General features: G+C 48.7%; 1 protein-coding gene across 4 annotated transcripts; it reads right to left on the bottom strand.

The window, feature by feature from the left end:
- Window positions 1-275: 275 nt before the first annotated feature.
- LOC138917434 (uncharacterized) lies at window positions 276-5,021 on the bottom strand. Of its 4 annotated transcripts, none has more exons than XR_011425415.1 (4): window positions 4,774-5,021; window positions 3,660-3,834; window positions 2,015-2,132; window positions 276-1,466 (listed from the first exon to the last, which is right to left on the bottom strand). XR_011425415.1 is itself a non-coding variant. In XM_070233753.1 (3 exons), the coding sequence occupies exons 1-3, from the start codon at window positions 4,033-4,035 to the stop codon at window positions 1,375-1,377; spliced, it is 777 nt and encodes a 258-aa protein (XP_070089854.1). In that variant the 5' UTR covers window positions 4,036-4,423; the 3' UTR covers window positions 276-1,374. The 4 variants fall into 4 exon arrangements, 2 of the variants coding, with proteins under 2 accessions (XP_070089854.1, XP_070089855.1); XR_011425416.1 differs by having other exon boundaries at window positions 276-1,463; window positions 4,774-4,950; XM_070233753.1 differs by lacking the exon at window positions 4,774-5,021 and having other exon boundaries at window positions 2,015-2,323; window positions 3,660-4,423.
- Window positions 5,022-15,743: the final 10,722 nt, after the last annotated feature.

The following is a 15,743-nucleotide window of genomic DNA, read 5'->3' as shown; positions in this document are numbered from 1 at the left end:
ATATATACTCCTTAATGTCTTTTGTAGAATTAGAACCTATGAACACCTTTCAAGTGGATTATATAGATTTTACTGTTTCATTGCTGTTAAGTGGCAGTTCCATGAGCCACACAACCGTTTCCCATTATTCAAGAGTCAAAGCTGGTTTCGTATTTTACTTTGTTTTACCACCATAAATGCCACTATAGTTGTTTTGTTATAGGATAATTCTCAAAAAAAACCAAAAAGGATAAAACCACAATTCTTTCATAGAGTGTAAAATAAACACGTACTAATGATTTAACTCATTATTAATGAGGCCATAAAAAAGATGTCAAAACCAGTTCAAAGGACGATCTAAAGAACAGACACACGTGTAGATGAGGAACAGTGAAATGAATGTGTAAATAGAGGCAAAATTGGCTTCTTTCAGTGGGGGAGAGAAGTCAATTGAACCTTGGGGGGTGGGGCAGGACTCATTTACATGTCTACAGACAAGAATTACTTCGCTTTGCTATCAGTTATCTACAACTCACAGAATTGCGGAATAGCTCAACGGCAAAGAAAGCCTCAGAGCCCCCAAAGAACCAAAATCCAATAAGCCAGAAAGGTGGGCCCTCGACCAGCCGCGGTTCCCGGTTGAAGAGCGTTTGCCCCGCAGCTTCTCCCGGGCAGGTGCTTTTCCTCCCGCTGCACACGTCCCCAGCGGGGGGTGCTGCCTTCAGGGTTATGTGCAGTGACAACTGTAAGAGACACTGCCTGATTAGTTTGCCAAAATGTGTAGCTTAGGAATGCTGTCCCGTTTAAAAACTATGTTTTAAAAAAGCCTAGAAAAACTCCCCCCTTGTATTTCTTCCGTGGTTTGGATGTTTTTTCTGTCTGCAATAACTCACGAGCCTATTTCTGCACATGCTGAGCACCAGAGGACTGTCTCGTAGACGATGCTCAAGTACTCGACCAGCACCACTAAACGAACCACCGTTCTCACATCGAACCAAGCTGCTGCCTTTAGCACATATCGTCAATTAAATTCCCATGGGTTTAAACGTGTCCTCGGTTCTCTATTCGGGGGCTGGTTCTTTCATCAGCTTTTCAGGCTCACGCAGGCCGGCCCCCACCCCGGGTCTCCCCGCCCTCCTCACACCCGGCCCGGCGCCGGGCTGGGAAGGGCTGCAGATGGGCGGTCAAGTTCTCTGGCCCTTGGCTCGCGCCTGCCCTAGCCCGTCCCAGCCTCCTCTCCCGCGCCAGAGCCTCAGAGGGCTCCCGGGGAGGGCAGGGGCGGGAGCGCAGGAAAGCTGGGCTGCTCCCGCGGTACCGGCTCCTCCTCGCCGCCCGCCCGCGGGGGCCGTGGCGCCTCCGGAGCCCGGGACTGACGCGGGGATGAAGCCTTCGGGGTTAGCAAGGCCTCACGGCGGCCCGGCCTTCTGAGAAAGCCAGGAGGCAGGGCAGGGCGCAGCTCGACTCTTCGGGCTCCTGTGTCCTGCCTTCTGGGGAGAAGAGATACTCGAAGTTAAAACTGGCAGCGGGTTGGAATCTTTGCCCCAGTTGGGATTAAAAAAATGAAAAAGAACTTCCTGCAAGCAGCAACATACCCTCCTCATCCCCGCCAACCAAAGGGCAAACGCAGCCACGCGAGGGTCAGCAAGGCTCGCGTCAGCAAGGCACGCGTTCGTCTTTGCCTGGGACTTGGAGCCCGAAACGGGCGTGCAGGGCGCGGAAGGGCAGGAGCTCCGGGGGGCCCGGCCGGGCGCACAGCTCCCGGGGACCGAGCGACCTGGGGGCGGCCGCGGCTGGACGCCGGGAGGGGGCCGCCGGCGCGCTTCTGCGCGAGCCCGGCCGCGGCGAGCACCGCGGGACGGGACGCGACTTAACCACCAGGCCTAAGAACGCGGAGGCTTTAAAAGCATTCCGCTCCCGTGAGAAACCCCGAATGCCAGCAGCATTCCATCGAGGGACTGGCTGGAACCCGCAGGGGACGCTCCCGGACTCCTGGACTGAGGGCGGTCGGGGCCCTTTCCGGCTCTACCAGCCTCACCTCCCCCGGAGCTCGACGGCCGCATGTTTCTCTTCGCTTCAGATTCTTCTCGGTCCCGGAGTCTGGCTCTTCGCTGACCCGCGGGCTGTCTGTCCAATGCAAACTGCACCCGGCCGCCCTGCAGGATGCAAAGGGACTTGGTCCGTCCCGGCTGAGCTCGCCAGGCCTGGAGCTCGCCGCCTCCGCAACCTGGTCTGCGCATCACGCATGACCTCGGGGTCTTGAGAAGAGTCCTTCCCCGCCGTCTTGGGTTTTCCTCTCGAACTGGGGCTCCCGGCTCCCAAGATTGGCAAGAGGACACGTGAAGGCCTGTACCACGAGAGACCTCTCCAGTTCGGGTATGTAAGCAGAATGCACGTCCAGGCGCCGTCTACACCGCCCACCTGCGCAAACAGCGCCCCCCTTGGCTCTCTGGGGACCAAGGCTCAGCTTGCTCTGGGGAGGATGGAACCGGGGAATAAGTCTTGCAGACCCTGGAAGCGGGATCAGTGCCATTCCGGCAGGGAATCATGGTACCGGGACCTAAGTATGACACCTATGTGGGACAAGGGCTGGAGCTCCCGGGGGCAAGTACCCTGGACCCCGAAAACTTCTCACGGGTGGAGACAGTGGCAGCTGCCGGGTCGGAGCAGGGCCCTGGTGCCAGGCTCTAACACTACACTGGGTGGGTTTCCCTGCAGGGGCCTATCCCAACAAATCTTCCCGCTATTTTCCAGGTTTTCCTAAATTTCTCCGGAATTGAAATGTCTACTGTCTCTTTTCCACGGTAGAAGCAAAAGCTGGACCCAAAGTCCCAGGAACAAGAAGGGCTCAGAGACTCCGCCTCTTTTGAGTTTGGGCAATTAAGGCTGGCGTTTTCCAAGCTCCTGCTGCACTGAGCTCCCTTCTCCTCTCCTTCGGACCTGCCTCACTCATATTCACCCCCTCCACACTCGGTGTCTAAATGTCCAGGGGGTCCTTTACTACTTTCCTGGCACCCAAATAATAAGCCCAAGGTGGGATGGGGCAGGGGTCAGCCCCACCGCAGGTGTGTGTGTCTTTGGGGGCTGCAGAGTCGGGAGAGGCCTAGGAAGCCGCATGGCCAAGGCTCTGGGGCTCAGGGTACTCAAGTTGTTTGCAGGACTCCTGGGCCCTCCTGAGCCCTGGCCTCTCTGGACCAGCAAACGGGGCCTGGGGAGCTGGTGCAGGGCACCTCAGCTAGCAACCAGAACACCTCTGGGAGGTTCCAGCATCTTCTAGGGTGAGGCGGGCCCATGTGCCTCAAAGTAAGGAAGACACTAGACTCCTCAGGAACTCAGGCCTGGGGCCTAAGCCTGGCCAGGTGAGGGAGGTGGGGGGGCAGCATGGGTGTTGACAGCTCCCACTCCACCAGATAGGCTCTTGGGTCACAGGGACAGGAACAGCAAGGTCAAAGAAGTCCGGTCCTCTTGCCCATCTCCAGAGGATGGAACTGAGCCCTGATCAAGCCACCTGCCCAGTCCCCAAGCCCTCCTCTCCCACCGCCCGTCCGCTGGTTAAGTGTGTCTGCTTTTCGTTGGGCTCCTCACGTATCGCAGCCAGACTTCTCATTCTCCCAGAACTCCGTGCGAACATTTGTCGGGCCCCTGCCTAGAGCCCAGATGGCGGTCAGATGCTGCAGACTCACCTGGAATCCAAGAAATTCCTGCCGACGCTGGACAGACCGGGACAGGGGACCCGTGTGAACCCAGCCTCTGTCGTCGGTGCGAACGGCAGACAGAGGAAGAAAGGAAGGCTCCGAGAGGGGACACGCCTTCCTCTTCGGAGACCACGTCCCCGCTCTGCTGCGGCACCTGCAGACGCTGCCCCGGGGGCGGGGGGGCAGGGGAGGAGAGGGGGAAATGCGAGGGTCGCGGGAGCGCCTGCTCCCGACAGGCACCCGCAGAAGCCCTCGGGACGCAGAAGCCCTGGGGACACGCGGGCCGCCTGGCCTGGCGGGGCTTCGTTCGAGCGCTCGCCTCCCGCGGCGGCCACTCTGGGGATCTGCCTGCTTTTCTGGCCATCTTCTGGCTAAGCTGGGTGCCCCATCCCGGTTTCGGTATCCCAGCCTGGGGGCGGGGGTGTCAACAGCAGACGCGCGAGAGAACCCTTCTAGCAGCTGGGCCTCCGCCGCGGTCCAGGGTGGGGCTCCGGGCGCCCCGAGTCCCGCCTGCGCAAAGCCTTTAAATCAAGGAGCCGCGGGCCGCGCAGGCACTTCCCGGCTCCTTCGCGCTCCGAGGCTGTGCAGGGCTCCCAGACACCCCTTCCCGCCATCCGGGGCCCCCGGCACAGCGGGGCGTCCTGCGCTGGGGACCGAGGGCGGGGCGGGCCCGGGGAGGGGCCTGGGCGATCCGTATTTGTCACCCTCCCCCACCTCATTAACCAAACCATCCCCAAATAAAACAAAACAGCTTCTTCAGAAACCCCCCCTTGCCTCAGGAATTCAGTGTTCAAAAACACCGATGTCCGTCGGACGCGCCCTTCCCTAACACCGCCCGACCGCGGGTGCCTGGGGTCGTCGCTGCGGACTCTCCTTGCTGCAGGGGACACCGCGCCCACCGGCTCAAGCACTAGTGGGTAAGCGGGTTCCTGCGATCCGGTCCGGATGCGGAAGACCCCGCCGCCCTCGCCCGGCGCGCCGCCCGGCGGGTCCACACCGCCGCCCCGCTTCCCCGCCCGGTGCGCCGGCCGAGCGTCCGCGGCTACTTGTCGCGGGGACCCCTTCGCGCTGGGGCAGGGCCCGGGGCAGATCTTTCTTTTACCTCGAGAGGATGCTTAAGAGGTGGCTGCTGGGCGGAAGTTGGCACGGGGCGACTCTAAACTTAATTCTGGTCACATAACAGTCTCGGTGGCTCCGGCCCGCTCCTTCTCTGACTCAGAAGAGAGAAAGCAGCGGCGGGGACAGCAGCGTCTTGGCGGAGAGCTGGGCTCGGGGCCGCGGCGGGGGCGAGTCGGAACCCAGGATGCGGGCTCGGAGCCGAGGGCGCCCAGACCCGCTGCCCCGGCGCCCGCGAGTTCCGGGGCGCAGACGGGGGCGGAGGCGGGGCTGGAAGGCGCAGCCCTCCGCGCGCGGTGCCCGGAATGGCCTCGTCCTGGCTGCGTGGCCTCCGCGGATTACAGGCGGCGGGAACTGCTTTTACCACCGTTAAGCCTGAGCCTTCCAACCCGCTTGGGCTGTGAATGAAAACTGGTGCTTGGCCTTCAGATTGACAGGGCAGGGTCCGAGCCCCGGGTCAGCGGAGCGCAGAGGTTTCGTTTTGTAGACCGAGTTTGTCACAGTGCAGTGGGCGGTGTGTTTAAACTTTAATATGTATATTAAATATGTATATTATGTCGTAGATAAATTGAGGCCCAGTAGTTACTCTGGAGGGGAGAGGCGTCGAGGTACCGGCGCTGGGGCGTGAGCCCCCTCCCCCTGCGGCGGGGAAGGCCAGGAGGTGGGACGAGGAAGGCAGGCGGGACTAGGAGCTGGGGCTTTGAGCCTAGGGATCTGTGAAGGATAGATTTTCTTCCTGAGGGCTCAGAGCGAACCCGGAGTTCCCCTCGCTGTTTTTGTTGCTGCTTCTTTCTTTGTTTTGGTTTAATCTTTTCAAATCCTGTCTCTTCCTTTGAAGCTTATCCAGTGCGCTCCTCTAGGGCGCGTTGTCCGCCGCTGCTTGGTGTTCTCCGTGCTCATCGCTACCGCCAGGCCGCCTCTCACGAGGGTGGCCCTGGACGCCACATGGCTGTTCCTTGCTGCCTGGTCCCCAGTGAGGCATGATGAGGACCAGTCTGCAGGTCGTGGCCTTACCTCACCCTTCTCCCCAGAATGTGTGGGGCTGCTTCCTGGGCCTTGAGGCGGTGTGGTGAAGCTCCAAGGAGGCAGTGAGAAGCTGGGTGCCAGGATTTCCCGCAGCCACCAACTCCTGGTGTCGCCCTGGGGCCCACTCCCGTCTCCCTCAGTCCTAGGTCCCCAGCCCCCCCGGAGTGGGCAGGACAGGTGTCCCCCCTCTGCCCCAGCCTTGGTAGACCAGTGTTACTGACCTCAGGCCCCAGGTGCTGAAGAGGCTCATTCTGCACAGTGAGCTGAGGGCCCCCACATGGGGCTCCAGATGGTTTTTTTGTGGGGGCTGTTGGAGCCCCCTCCAGGGCTAACACCACCCCCCCTGTAGGACAGAGCTAACGGGGAGCCCCAAGAGAAACAGTGCGTAATAGGGATCACAGGCATCTGGTTTAAGAAAACAGCTTTTAAATCCTTCTGGAAGCTAATTTTCCATTCTCTTGGTGGAGTTGTGGAGGAATATGTTTTGTGTGAGTCGTAGTTGGGCCTGTCAGCCATCCATCCACGTATGCGGGTCTCTCATTTTTGTCTTTCCTGTTCCTGAAGAAGAGTGCACGAGTCCTAAGTGCCGCTTGTGTAGTTGAGCACTGACTGCAGGGAGGAGGGTGTGGTTGGGAGAGCACTAGGAGGACTCAGAGAACTCAGAAAAGCCATTGTATTCATATCACAAGTTATGATGGCAAAGGAATACAGATTAAAATCAGCAATGGAAAAAGGCACGTTGGGCACCGTCCAGGAGACACTAGGTGCAAGCTTCCAGTTGTCTTTTCTTAGTGGTGTTGTGTGGGCAGGGCTCAATGATGTGAGACAACATGCTTGCCAACCAGGGAGGCTCAGTGAGCGTTAGTTTCCAGGGTTTTTAATTGGAGGTTGCTCATGTAGGCATGGCTTGCCATCCCTGTGACTGACCTTCAGTGTCCAGCCTCTCCAGAGGTCAAGGTGATACCTCCTAGGTCGAGTCCCATCATTATTCACATTGTCAGCACATACCACCCGGTGTGACCCAGGGCCCCCAGGGAAACAAAGACACTCTTACCAAGCAGGACAGGAGAGAACCTCCAGGGCTTGGAGGTCGCCTCCCGGGAGCAGAGCAAGGGCCAAACCCCTCTTTGGAATGGGCGGCGTCTGGACAGTCCAGACTTGCTGAGTTAAGTCTTTTCTGCATGGGGTGGGGAGGCAGTTAAAGAGTTGATCTAAATTTTTATTGCTTACTTTTTAAACTTGTGGGTTTTAGACATTCTTTTGCCCATCCACCTCCTGGAAGTTACTGGATCTGTTCCCTTCTTTCCTAGTCATCATTTCCTATTTGAAAACAAGGAAAGAGAGTATTAAAGAGTTTGTGGGTCTTAATCACGTTCACTTCACACAGTAGTTGTGCTGATTTTGGAGAGTGTGATTGAAGATATTCTGTAAACGTCAGGGGTTTTAAACCTTAAGATTCGTGGGCTCTAAGCTTCAAAGAGCATTTGTGATATTATCTTATTCGATCTTCCAGTGGACTTTGGATTTCTATCCCCATTTGTCAGGTGAGGAAACTGACGTTCAGGGATGTAAACTCCCTTGCTTAAGGTCTCTGCATTCCTAGAAAACCGTGAAGCACCCACTGAGGGCAAACGCAATGCATTTAAAGACGTGACCATGTCAGACTACTTCTTTACAGAAATCCTTAGAAGCCCACTGTTGATTCTGTAAGTCTAAGAGGAAACCCCCAGGTCATAAAGCTGGATATCTGCGCTGCTTTCATCTACTAAGTGTACATTTTAAGCACGCCTCCTGTCTCCCAGATCTCCTGAAGATCATGCGATATTTTTGCTCCAATGTGAGGAAAAAATTCATTCAAATTAAGAAAAACTCCATATCTCAACAGATCCTGAGAAGACTGTCGACTACAGCTCAGGGATTTTAGTTGGTGTATTGGTTTGCTAGGGCTGTTGTACCACAAAGGACCACAAACTGAGTGCCTTAAAAATAGAAATTTCTCTACATCATGTGTCATCAGGGAAACACAAATTAAAGCAACAATGAGATGCACTACTCACTCACTACTCGTTGTTAGAATGGTCAAAATCCAGAGCGCTGGTGAGGATGTGGAGTAACAGGAACTCTCATTCATTGCTGCCGTGAGTGAAAAATGGTACGGCCAGTTTGGAAGACAGGTGATTTCTTACAAAACTAAATACTTTTTTCATAGGATTGTACTCCTTGGTATTTACCCAAAGAAGCTGAAAACTTATATTCACACAAAAACCTGCAAACACATGTTTACAGCAGCCTTATCAATAATGGCCAGAACTTGGAAACAATTAAGATGTCCTTCGGCAGGTGATGGATAAACTGTGGTACATCCGGACATTGGAATATTATTCAGCACTAAAAAGAAATGAACTATCAAGCCATGACAAAACATGGAGGAAACTTCAATGCATATCACTAAATGAAAGAAGCCAATGTGAAAAGACTACATTTTGTATGATTCCAACTGTATGACATTCTGGGAAAGGCACAACTCTGGAGACAGTAAAAAGATTGCCATGGTTGCTGTGGAAGAGAAGGATGAGTAGGCTGAGCACAGAGGATTTTTAGGGCAGTGAAACTACTCTGTACGATGCTATAATGGTAGATACATGTTGTTCAAACCCGTAGCATGTAGAACACCAAGAATGAACCCTGAGTAAACTGTGGACTTTGGGTGATTGTGACGTGTCCATCTACGTTCATCACTTGTAACAAATGTGCCATTCTGGTGGGGGATGTTGATAATGGGGGTGGCTGTGCATGTGTGGGGACTGGGGTAAATGTAAAATCTCTACCTCCCACTCAGTTTTGCTGTGAACCTAAAACTTCTCTAAAAAAAAAAAAGGGTATTTAAGAACATCCCAAAATTTATTATCTCAGTTACAGAGGCTAGAAGTCCAAGGCTGAGGTGTTGGCAGGGTTGGTTCTCTCTTAGGGCTGTGAGAAAAAAAATCTGTTCCGTGCATCTTCCCTAGCTTCTGGTGACTTGCTGCCAATCTTGGCTTACAGAAGCATCACCCCAGTTTCTGCCTTTATCTTCGTATGGCATTCTCCCACTGTGTCTGTCTCCTTTGTATCTGTACATATATAGGGCACCAGTATATAGGCACAAGTATAGGGCACCCCCTTTGTATAAGGGCACCAGTCGTATGGATTAGGGCCCACCTTAACGACCTCATTTTAACTTGATTGCCTTTGTAAATACTCCATCTCCAAATAAAATCACATGGGAGGTACTGGGGTTAGGCTTTCAGTTTAGGAATTTTTGCAGGACACAATTCAACCCATAGCAGTTGGTAAACAATACTTCAAAAAAAAAGCAGTGGCAGAATTCTGGCTCCCACCTGGACTGTAAAGAGCTGGAAGACGTGTAGCTCCCATCCTTGCTATAAAAAAGAGCCACTCTAACATGGAACTTTTGACTTTATTTGAACCCATTGGATAGCTGAGGTCACAGAGCAACCAACTAGCCTAAAATCTGAGAGCCACTGCCTCAAATAGGACACAAGTAGGAAAAGTTTAGTTAGGATAGTTGAAAAATTGGTGAAGAGTAAGTATGAGCTGACAGGATGGTATGAATCCCCTGAAAGCCACAAAAAATGGAAAAGTACACGCCCTTTGGCAGACAGTTTTTCCAAGAACCTCACAGGGTGCTCGTGGAACACATCTGAACAAGCCCTAAGAAGTGGGCTGTGGACCAACATCAAATAGTTTAACGTATGCACAACTGGAATCCCAGGAAGGGAAGAAAGAGAAAATGGGGCAGAAAAAATATTTGAAGAAATAATGGCTGAAATTTTTCCAGATTAGTGACAGACACTAAACCACAGACCAAGAAGCTCAGTGAGCTCTGTATTAATGATGTTTTATTGTTTCTGTAACTTGATGCTGTAACATCTTCAAGATGGATGTCAGTTACTTTAGGTAAACAACTAGGGACTTGAGAAAAGCATCCAACATCCCCACATTCCTAGCCCAGCATGAGGTCGCAGGGCACCACTTTTAAAATAGCTAACTAATCTCAGAGCCTCCGTCCACCCTCCTTGCTTCCTTCTGGAGGAAACCACAAGAAACGCACTTGTCCACAGCGCCTCCCTCTCCCTCTGCCTCGTGACCAACCCCAGTGCTCCCCCCAACTGGCCCCCATGGAGTGCTGCCTTTCCCCCAGGAAACCATGAGTATAATAAACTTTATAATTAGCCATCCCCCCTGTCTGATTTGTGTTTGGCCTCACCATACTTTTGTTAAAGTAAATAACAAATGAAGACCAACCTTGAAAATTCCCTGAACAGACAAAACCAGTTTAGTCATACAAGCAAAGCTTAATTTAGCTTATTTTGCAAGACTAACTTGACCTGGCTCATTTCTTGCTCATGCTTCTGGAAATTATAAGCAAAACTTGAACTGTTTCCCACAGTTGATATGAGGTAACCACTGACCAATTCCTTATCATTTAAGAAAATTCTAATAACATAACCAATCACAGTGAAGAATAAACAGTCATCGCTTTCTCACTATATAAGCTGCTTTATAACAACAGACCCCTGAGCCTCATTCCGTGTTTTGGTTTGAGTGCTCCCAGTTTGCAAACTGACTTTTGGTGTGTGCACAATAAACTTTTACTAATTACTACTTTGATGATTCATTGATTTTACTCCCCTCATTTCTGGACTTTTGATACCTTTGTTGATAAGTTATGATTTAAAAAAATTCCAAGAAGGATCTAACTCCCCCCCCGCCCCCGACCAAATCACATTTACTCATCATATTCAAACTGAAAAAAAACAAAGACAAAGAGAAAATCTTGAAGGCAGCCAGAGGGAAAAAATACACATTAGCTACAAATGAATGAGGATAAGAAATACGGGAGACTTCTCATCAGCACCTGTACAAGCAAAGAAGATGACAGCGCCATCTTTACAGTGCTGACGAAGCTCTCAACACAGAAATTTTACTTAGTGAAAATTCCCTTCAAAAGTGAAGGAGAAATAGTTTTTCAGACACACAGGAACTGAGGGAATTCAGTGCCAGCAGACCTACCCTACAAGAAAATTTAAAGTAACTGATCCAGGCAGAAAGAATACAATATAGGGCAGCAAATTGGATCTACACACACACACACAAATAAAAGCATTGGAAATGGAATAAATGAAGCCAAAGTAAAATTTTTTTATTCCTTATTTTTATTATTCTAAATGCTAACTGCTTAAAGCAAAAACTATAAGAGTGTATTGCGTATTTATAGCATGTTTTAAAGTGACATATATGACACAATGGCAAAAGGATGGAAGGGAGGAATTGAGAATATACACTTATAAGGTACTTATAAGGTTTTTTTGAGGAAGATTAGCCCTGAGCTAACGTCTGCTGCCAATCCTCCTCTTTTTGCTGAGGAAGGCTGGCCCTGAGCTAACATCAGTCCCCTTCTTCCTCTACTTTATATGTAGGACGCCTACCACAGTATGGCTTGTCAAGCAGGTGCCATGTCCACACCTGGGATCCAAAATGGCGAACCCCGGGGCTACCAAGGCGGAACATGCTCATTTAACCACTGCACCACCAGGCCGGCCCCATACACTTATAAGGTTTTTACACTACAAGAGAAGTATGAAAAAAGAGGCATAAATAATAAGTCAATGAGGAGGTGGAGAGAAATCATAAAATTAAATCCACAAAGGCAGGAGAAGAGGAAAAACAAGAAGAGAAAACAAACTGAACAAAGAAAAAACATCTAGCAAGAAGATAGCTTTTAATCCAACCATATCAATAAGCAGTTTAATGTGAATAGCCTAAACATACCAGTTAAAAGACAAAGATTGTCAGATTGGATAAAAAAGAAAAAGAAAGAAAAATCAAGACCCAACTTCATGGTCTACAGGAAACCTACTTTAAATACAAAGACACAGGTAGGTTACAACACAAGCTATAAAGGGGGAGGGGTGATTTTGCTCACCAGGATCCATTCGGCAATGTTAGAGACATTTTTGGTTTTCAAAACTAGGAGGTGCTACTGACATCTAGTGTATAGCGGCCAGGGACACTGATAAACATCCTACAATGGACAGGACAAAGAATTATTTGTCCCAAAATGTCAGTGCTGAGGTTGAAAAACCTCAAATTAAAATAAAAATATTGGAGAGAGACCATGAAAAACAGTAACCAAAAGAAAGTCAAGGTCGCCATATTTATTTCAAACAAATTAGACTTCAGAACAACAGTGTTATCAGGGATAAAGTGGTACATTGCAAATGAAAAAGAGGCCAATTTTCCAAGAAGACATAATAATCTTAAATGTCTATGAACCTTCATACACACACTTCAAAATATATGCAGCAAAAATGAATAGATCTGAAAAGAGAAATTGATAAATCCACAATTATAGTCAGGACTTCGACATTCCTCTCACTAACTGAAAGAACACGTAGCCAGAAATTCTGTAAAAATATAGATGACTTGAACAGAATGTCGACCAACTTGACCTAATTGACACTTAGAGAACACTCCAACGCAACAACAGCAGAATATGTGTTCTTTTCAAGTGCACAAGGAACACTCATAAATATACAGCATGTTCTGGGAAATAATACAAACCTTAAAAAATTGAAAAAAGTTGGATTCATAAAAATGTATGTTCTCAGGCCTGCCCCAGTGGCCTAGAGGTAAAGTTTGGTGCGTTCCACTTTGGTGGCCTGGTTTGATTCACTGGGCACAGACCGACACCACTCATCTGTTAGCAGCCATGCTGTGGCAGTGGCTGACACAAAAGGAAAAAAAGAGGAAGACTGGCAATGGATGTTAGCCCAGAGTGAAATCTTCCTCAGGAAAAAAAAAATATATATATATATATATTCTCAAACCATAATGGAACTAAACTAAAAATCAATAGCAGAAGAATGAGAGGAAAATGTACAAACACTTGGAAATTAAACAATAAACTTATAAGTAACATATGAGTCGAAGAGGAAGTTGAGAAATTAAAAGGAATAGTTTGAACAGAATGGAAATAAAAATACAATATATCTAAATCCGTACAGTGCAGCTAAAGCAATGTATAGAGGGAAATTTACAACCTTAAATGATTTTATTAGAATAGAAAAAAGATCTAAAATAAGTAATCTGATTTCCACCTCAAGAAACTAGAGGAGCAAATTAAACCTAAAGCAAGCAGAAAGAAGGAAATAACAAAGATTAGAACAGTAATTAATGAAATTGAAAACAGAAAAGCAATAGAGAACAATCAATAAAATCAAAAGCTGATTCTTTGAAAAGATCAATAAAATTGATAGACAGAGCTCTAACCAATGTGACCAAGAAAATATGAGAGAAGACACAGATTACCAACATCAGGAATGAAACAGAAGACATTACTACTGATCCCACAGACATTAAGAGGATAACAAGGGAATATTATGAAAACTCCACGTTTTTTGACAACTTAGATGAAATGGACCAACTTATTGAAAGACACAAACTACCAAAACTCAAGAAGAAAGATAGGTAATTTAAAAAGTTGGATTTAATAGTTTAAAACCTTCAAAAACGAAGCAAGACAACACACTCTGGGCCCAGAGGGTTTCACTGCTGAATTCTACAAATATTTAAGAAAAAAATAATACCAATTCAAAACAGTGTCTTCCAGAAAATAGAAAAAGAAGGATCACCTCCCAAATCATTTTATGGAGCCAGAACTACCTTAATCGTATAACCAGACAAAAGATGTTACCAGAAAGAAACACTACAGACCAATGGCCCTCATGGACACAGATATTAAAATCAATAAAATATTAGAAATTGAATCCAACAATACATAAAGAACATACTACATCACAACAAAGTGAAGGTCAACACAAGAAAGCAAGGCTGATTCAACATTAGAAAAATCAGTCAACACAGTTTGTTCATTAACAAATAAATAGGGGGCTGGCCCCGTGGCCGAGTGGTTAAGTTCGCGCGCTCCGCTGCAGGCGGCCCAGTGTTTCGTTGGTTCGAATCCTGGGCGTGGACATGGCACTGCTCATCAAACCACGCTGAGGCAGCGTCCCACATGCCACAACTAGAAGGACCCACAACGAAGAATATACAACTATGTACCGAGGGGCTTTGGGGAGAAAAAGGAAAAAAAAAACCAAATAAATAAAAGTAACCCTATAATCATCTCAATAGATGCAGAAAAAGCATTTGACAAACTTCATCATTTTTTAATCACAGAAACTGTCAGCAAAATAGGGCTTAAGGAAACTTCCTTAACCCAGTAAAAGGCATCTACAAAACCCTACAACATCCTACTCAACCAGGACCGACTGAATGCATCGCCCCAGGACAGAGAACAGTTGAGGACGGCCCCTCCAACCACTCCTATTCAATATCAGGCTAAAAGTATGATATTTTATTTTAAAATTTATTTTAAAAGATTTTAGAAGTAGTTCAATAAAGCAAGAAAAAGAAATAAAACACTTACGGTTGGAAAGGAAGAAATAAAACTATCTCCATTCTCAGAAAACATTCTTTGCTATGCCAAAAATCCCCCCAAATCTACAAACAAAAGAAAATAAAACACAATCCTAGAACTAATGAGTTAAGGAAGGTTGCAGGATGCAAAGTCAATATGCCTAAGTCAACTGTATTCCTTTATACCTGGAATGGGCACACTGGAAAGGCTAATTAGTAAATATTTCAGTTCTGCAGGCCACATGGTCTCTGCTATCCTCAAACTCTACTGCTGCAGTGGGAAGCCATCCAGAGACAATATGTAAATGACAGGGCAGCATGGCCATGTTCCAATAATACCTTATTTACGGACACTGAAATTTGAATTTCACATAATCTTCCTATATCACAAAATATTATTTTGATTTTTTTAACCATTTAATAATGTAAAATACCTTTTTTCTTTTTTTGAGGAAGATTAGCCCTGAGCTAACTGCTGCCAACTCCCTCTTTTTGCTGAGGAAGACTGGCCCTGAGCTAATATCCGTGCCCATCTTCCTCTACTTTATATGTGGGACGCCCACCACAGCATGGCTTGCCAAGCGGTGCCATGTCCGCACCGGATGCGAACCAGACGAAACCGAGGCCACCAAAGCGGAATGTGCGCACTTAAGCGCTGCGCCACCCGTGGGCCCTAAAATACCATTTTTATCTGCACGAAAACAGGTGGGGGATCAGATTTGGCCCATGGTTTGCAGACCCTGCTATGTACAGATTTGAATTTCACATAATAGAAAATATCATTTACAATAGTAACAATAAAATTGAGTACCTAGGTATAAATTTGACAAAATATGTGCAAGATCTATGCGCTGCAAACTGCCGGACTCTGATGGACACAATCCAGTAACACTAAAGTAAACAGGTACACGGTTTTCGTGGACCAGAAGACTCGATGTTCTTACAAGGTCAATTTTTCCTAATTTAATCTATAGATTCAATGCAATTCCAATCAAAATCCCAGCGGGCTTTTGTGTAGATGTCCACAAGCTGACGTAAGCGTTGTAAGCAGTCGGCGCTATGATAAAACCGGCTCCAGGAAAGTGAGGGAGACTGATCCGCTGACGGACGAATTTTACTTTTTCTCAGCATACTTTGAGTGTGTCTTCTGCACACTCGGTGACCACGCCGCACCCACAAATGAACTCAGGCCGGAGTAGACCCTGGAAACAGCGAACCCGTCACCGGGGAGGTTTTGGGGTCCCCAGCCTGCCACCTGAGGACTGGGCCTGGGCATCCTCCCTCCCAGCGCACTCCTCAGCTCAGCCGATTGCGAACAGACGGGTTTCATACCCTCTCCGCCCCTACAGCAGCAGGGATTCCGGCCAGCACCCCGCGCCCCACTGCCGGAGACCAGGTGCGCGCCGTGCGCGCGGAGCGCGGAGCCAGCGCGACCCCCGGGAAGCTCTG

Source organism: Equus caballus, chromosome 14 (genome assembly GCF_041296265.1).
Source record: "Equus caballus isolate H_3958 breed thoroughbred chromosome 14, TB-T2T, whole genome shotgun sequence".
Lineage (NCBI taxonomy): Eukaryota > Metazoa > Chordata > Mammalia > Perissodactyla > Equidae > Equus > Equus caballus.
This window is presented reverse-complemented; position numbering and strand designations above follow the sequence as displayed.

Coding starts and splice junctions, on each gene's coding strand:
- LOC138917434 (XM_070233753.1), bottom strand. CDS start 4,035: ATGGCCAGAAAAGCAGGCAGATCCCCAGAGTGGCCGCCGCGGGAGGCG. Junction 2,324..3,659: donor AGGAATTTCTTGGATTCCAG/GTGAGTCTGCAG, acceptor CTCGTGGTACAG/GCCTTCACGTGTCCTCTTGC. Junction 1,467..2,014: donor GCCGTCGAGCTCCGGGGGAG/GTGAGGCTGGTA, acceptor TCTTCTCCCCAG/AAGGCAGGACACAGGAGCCC.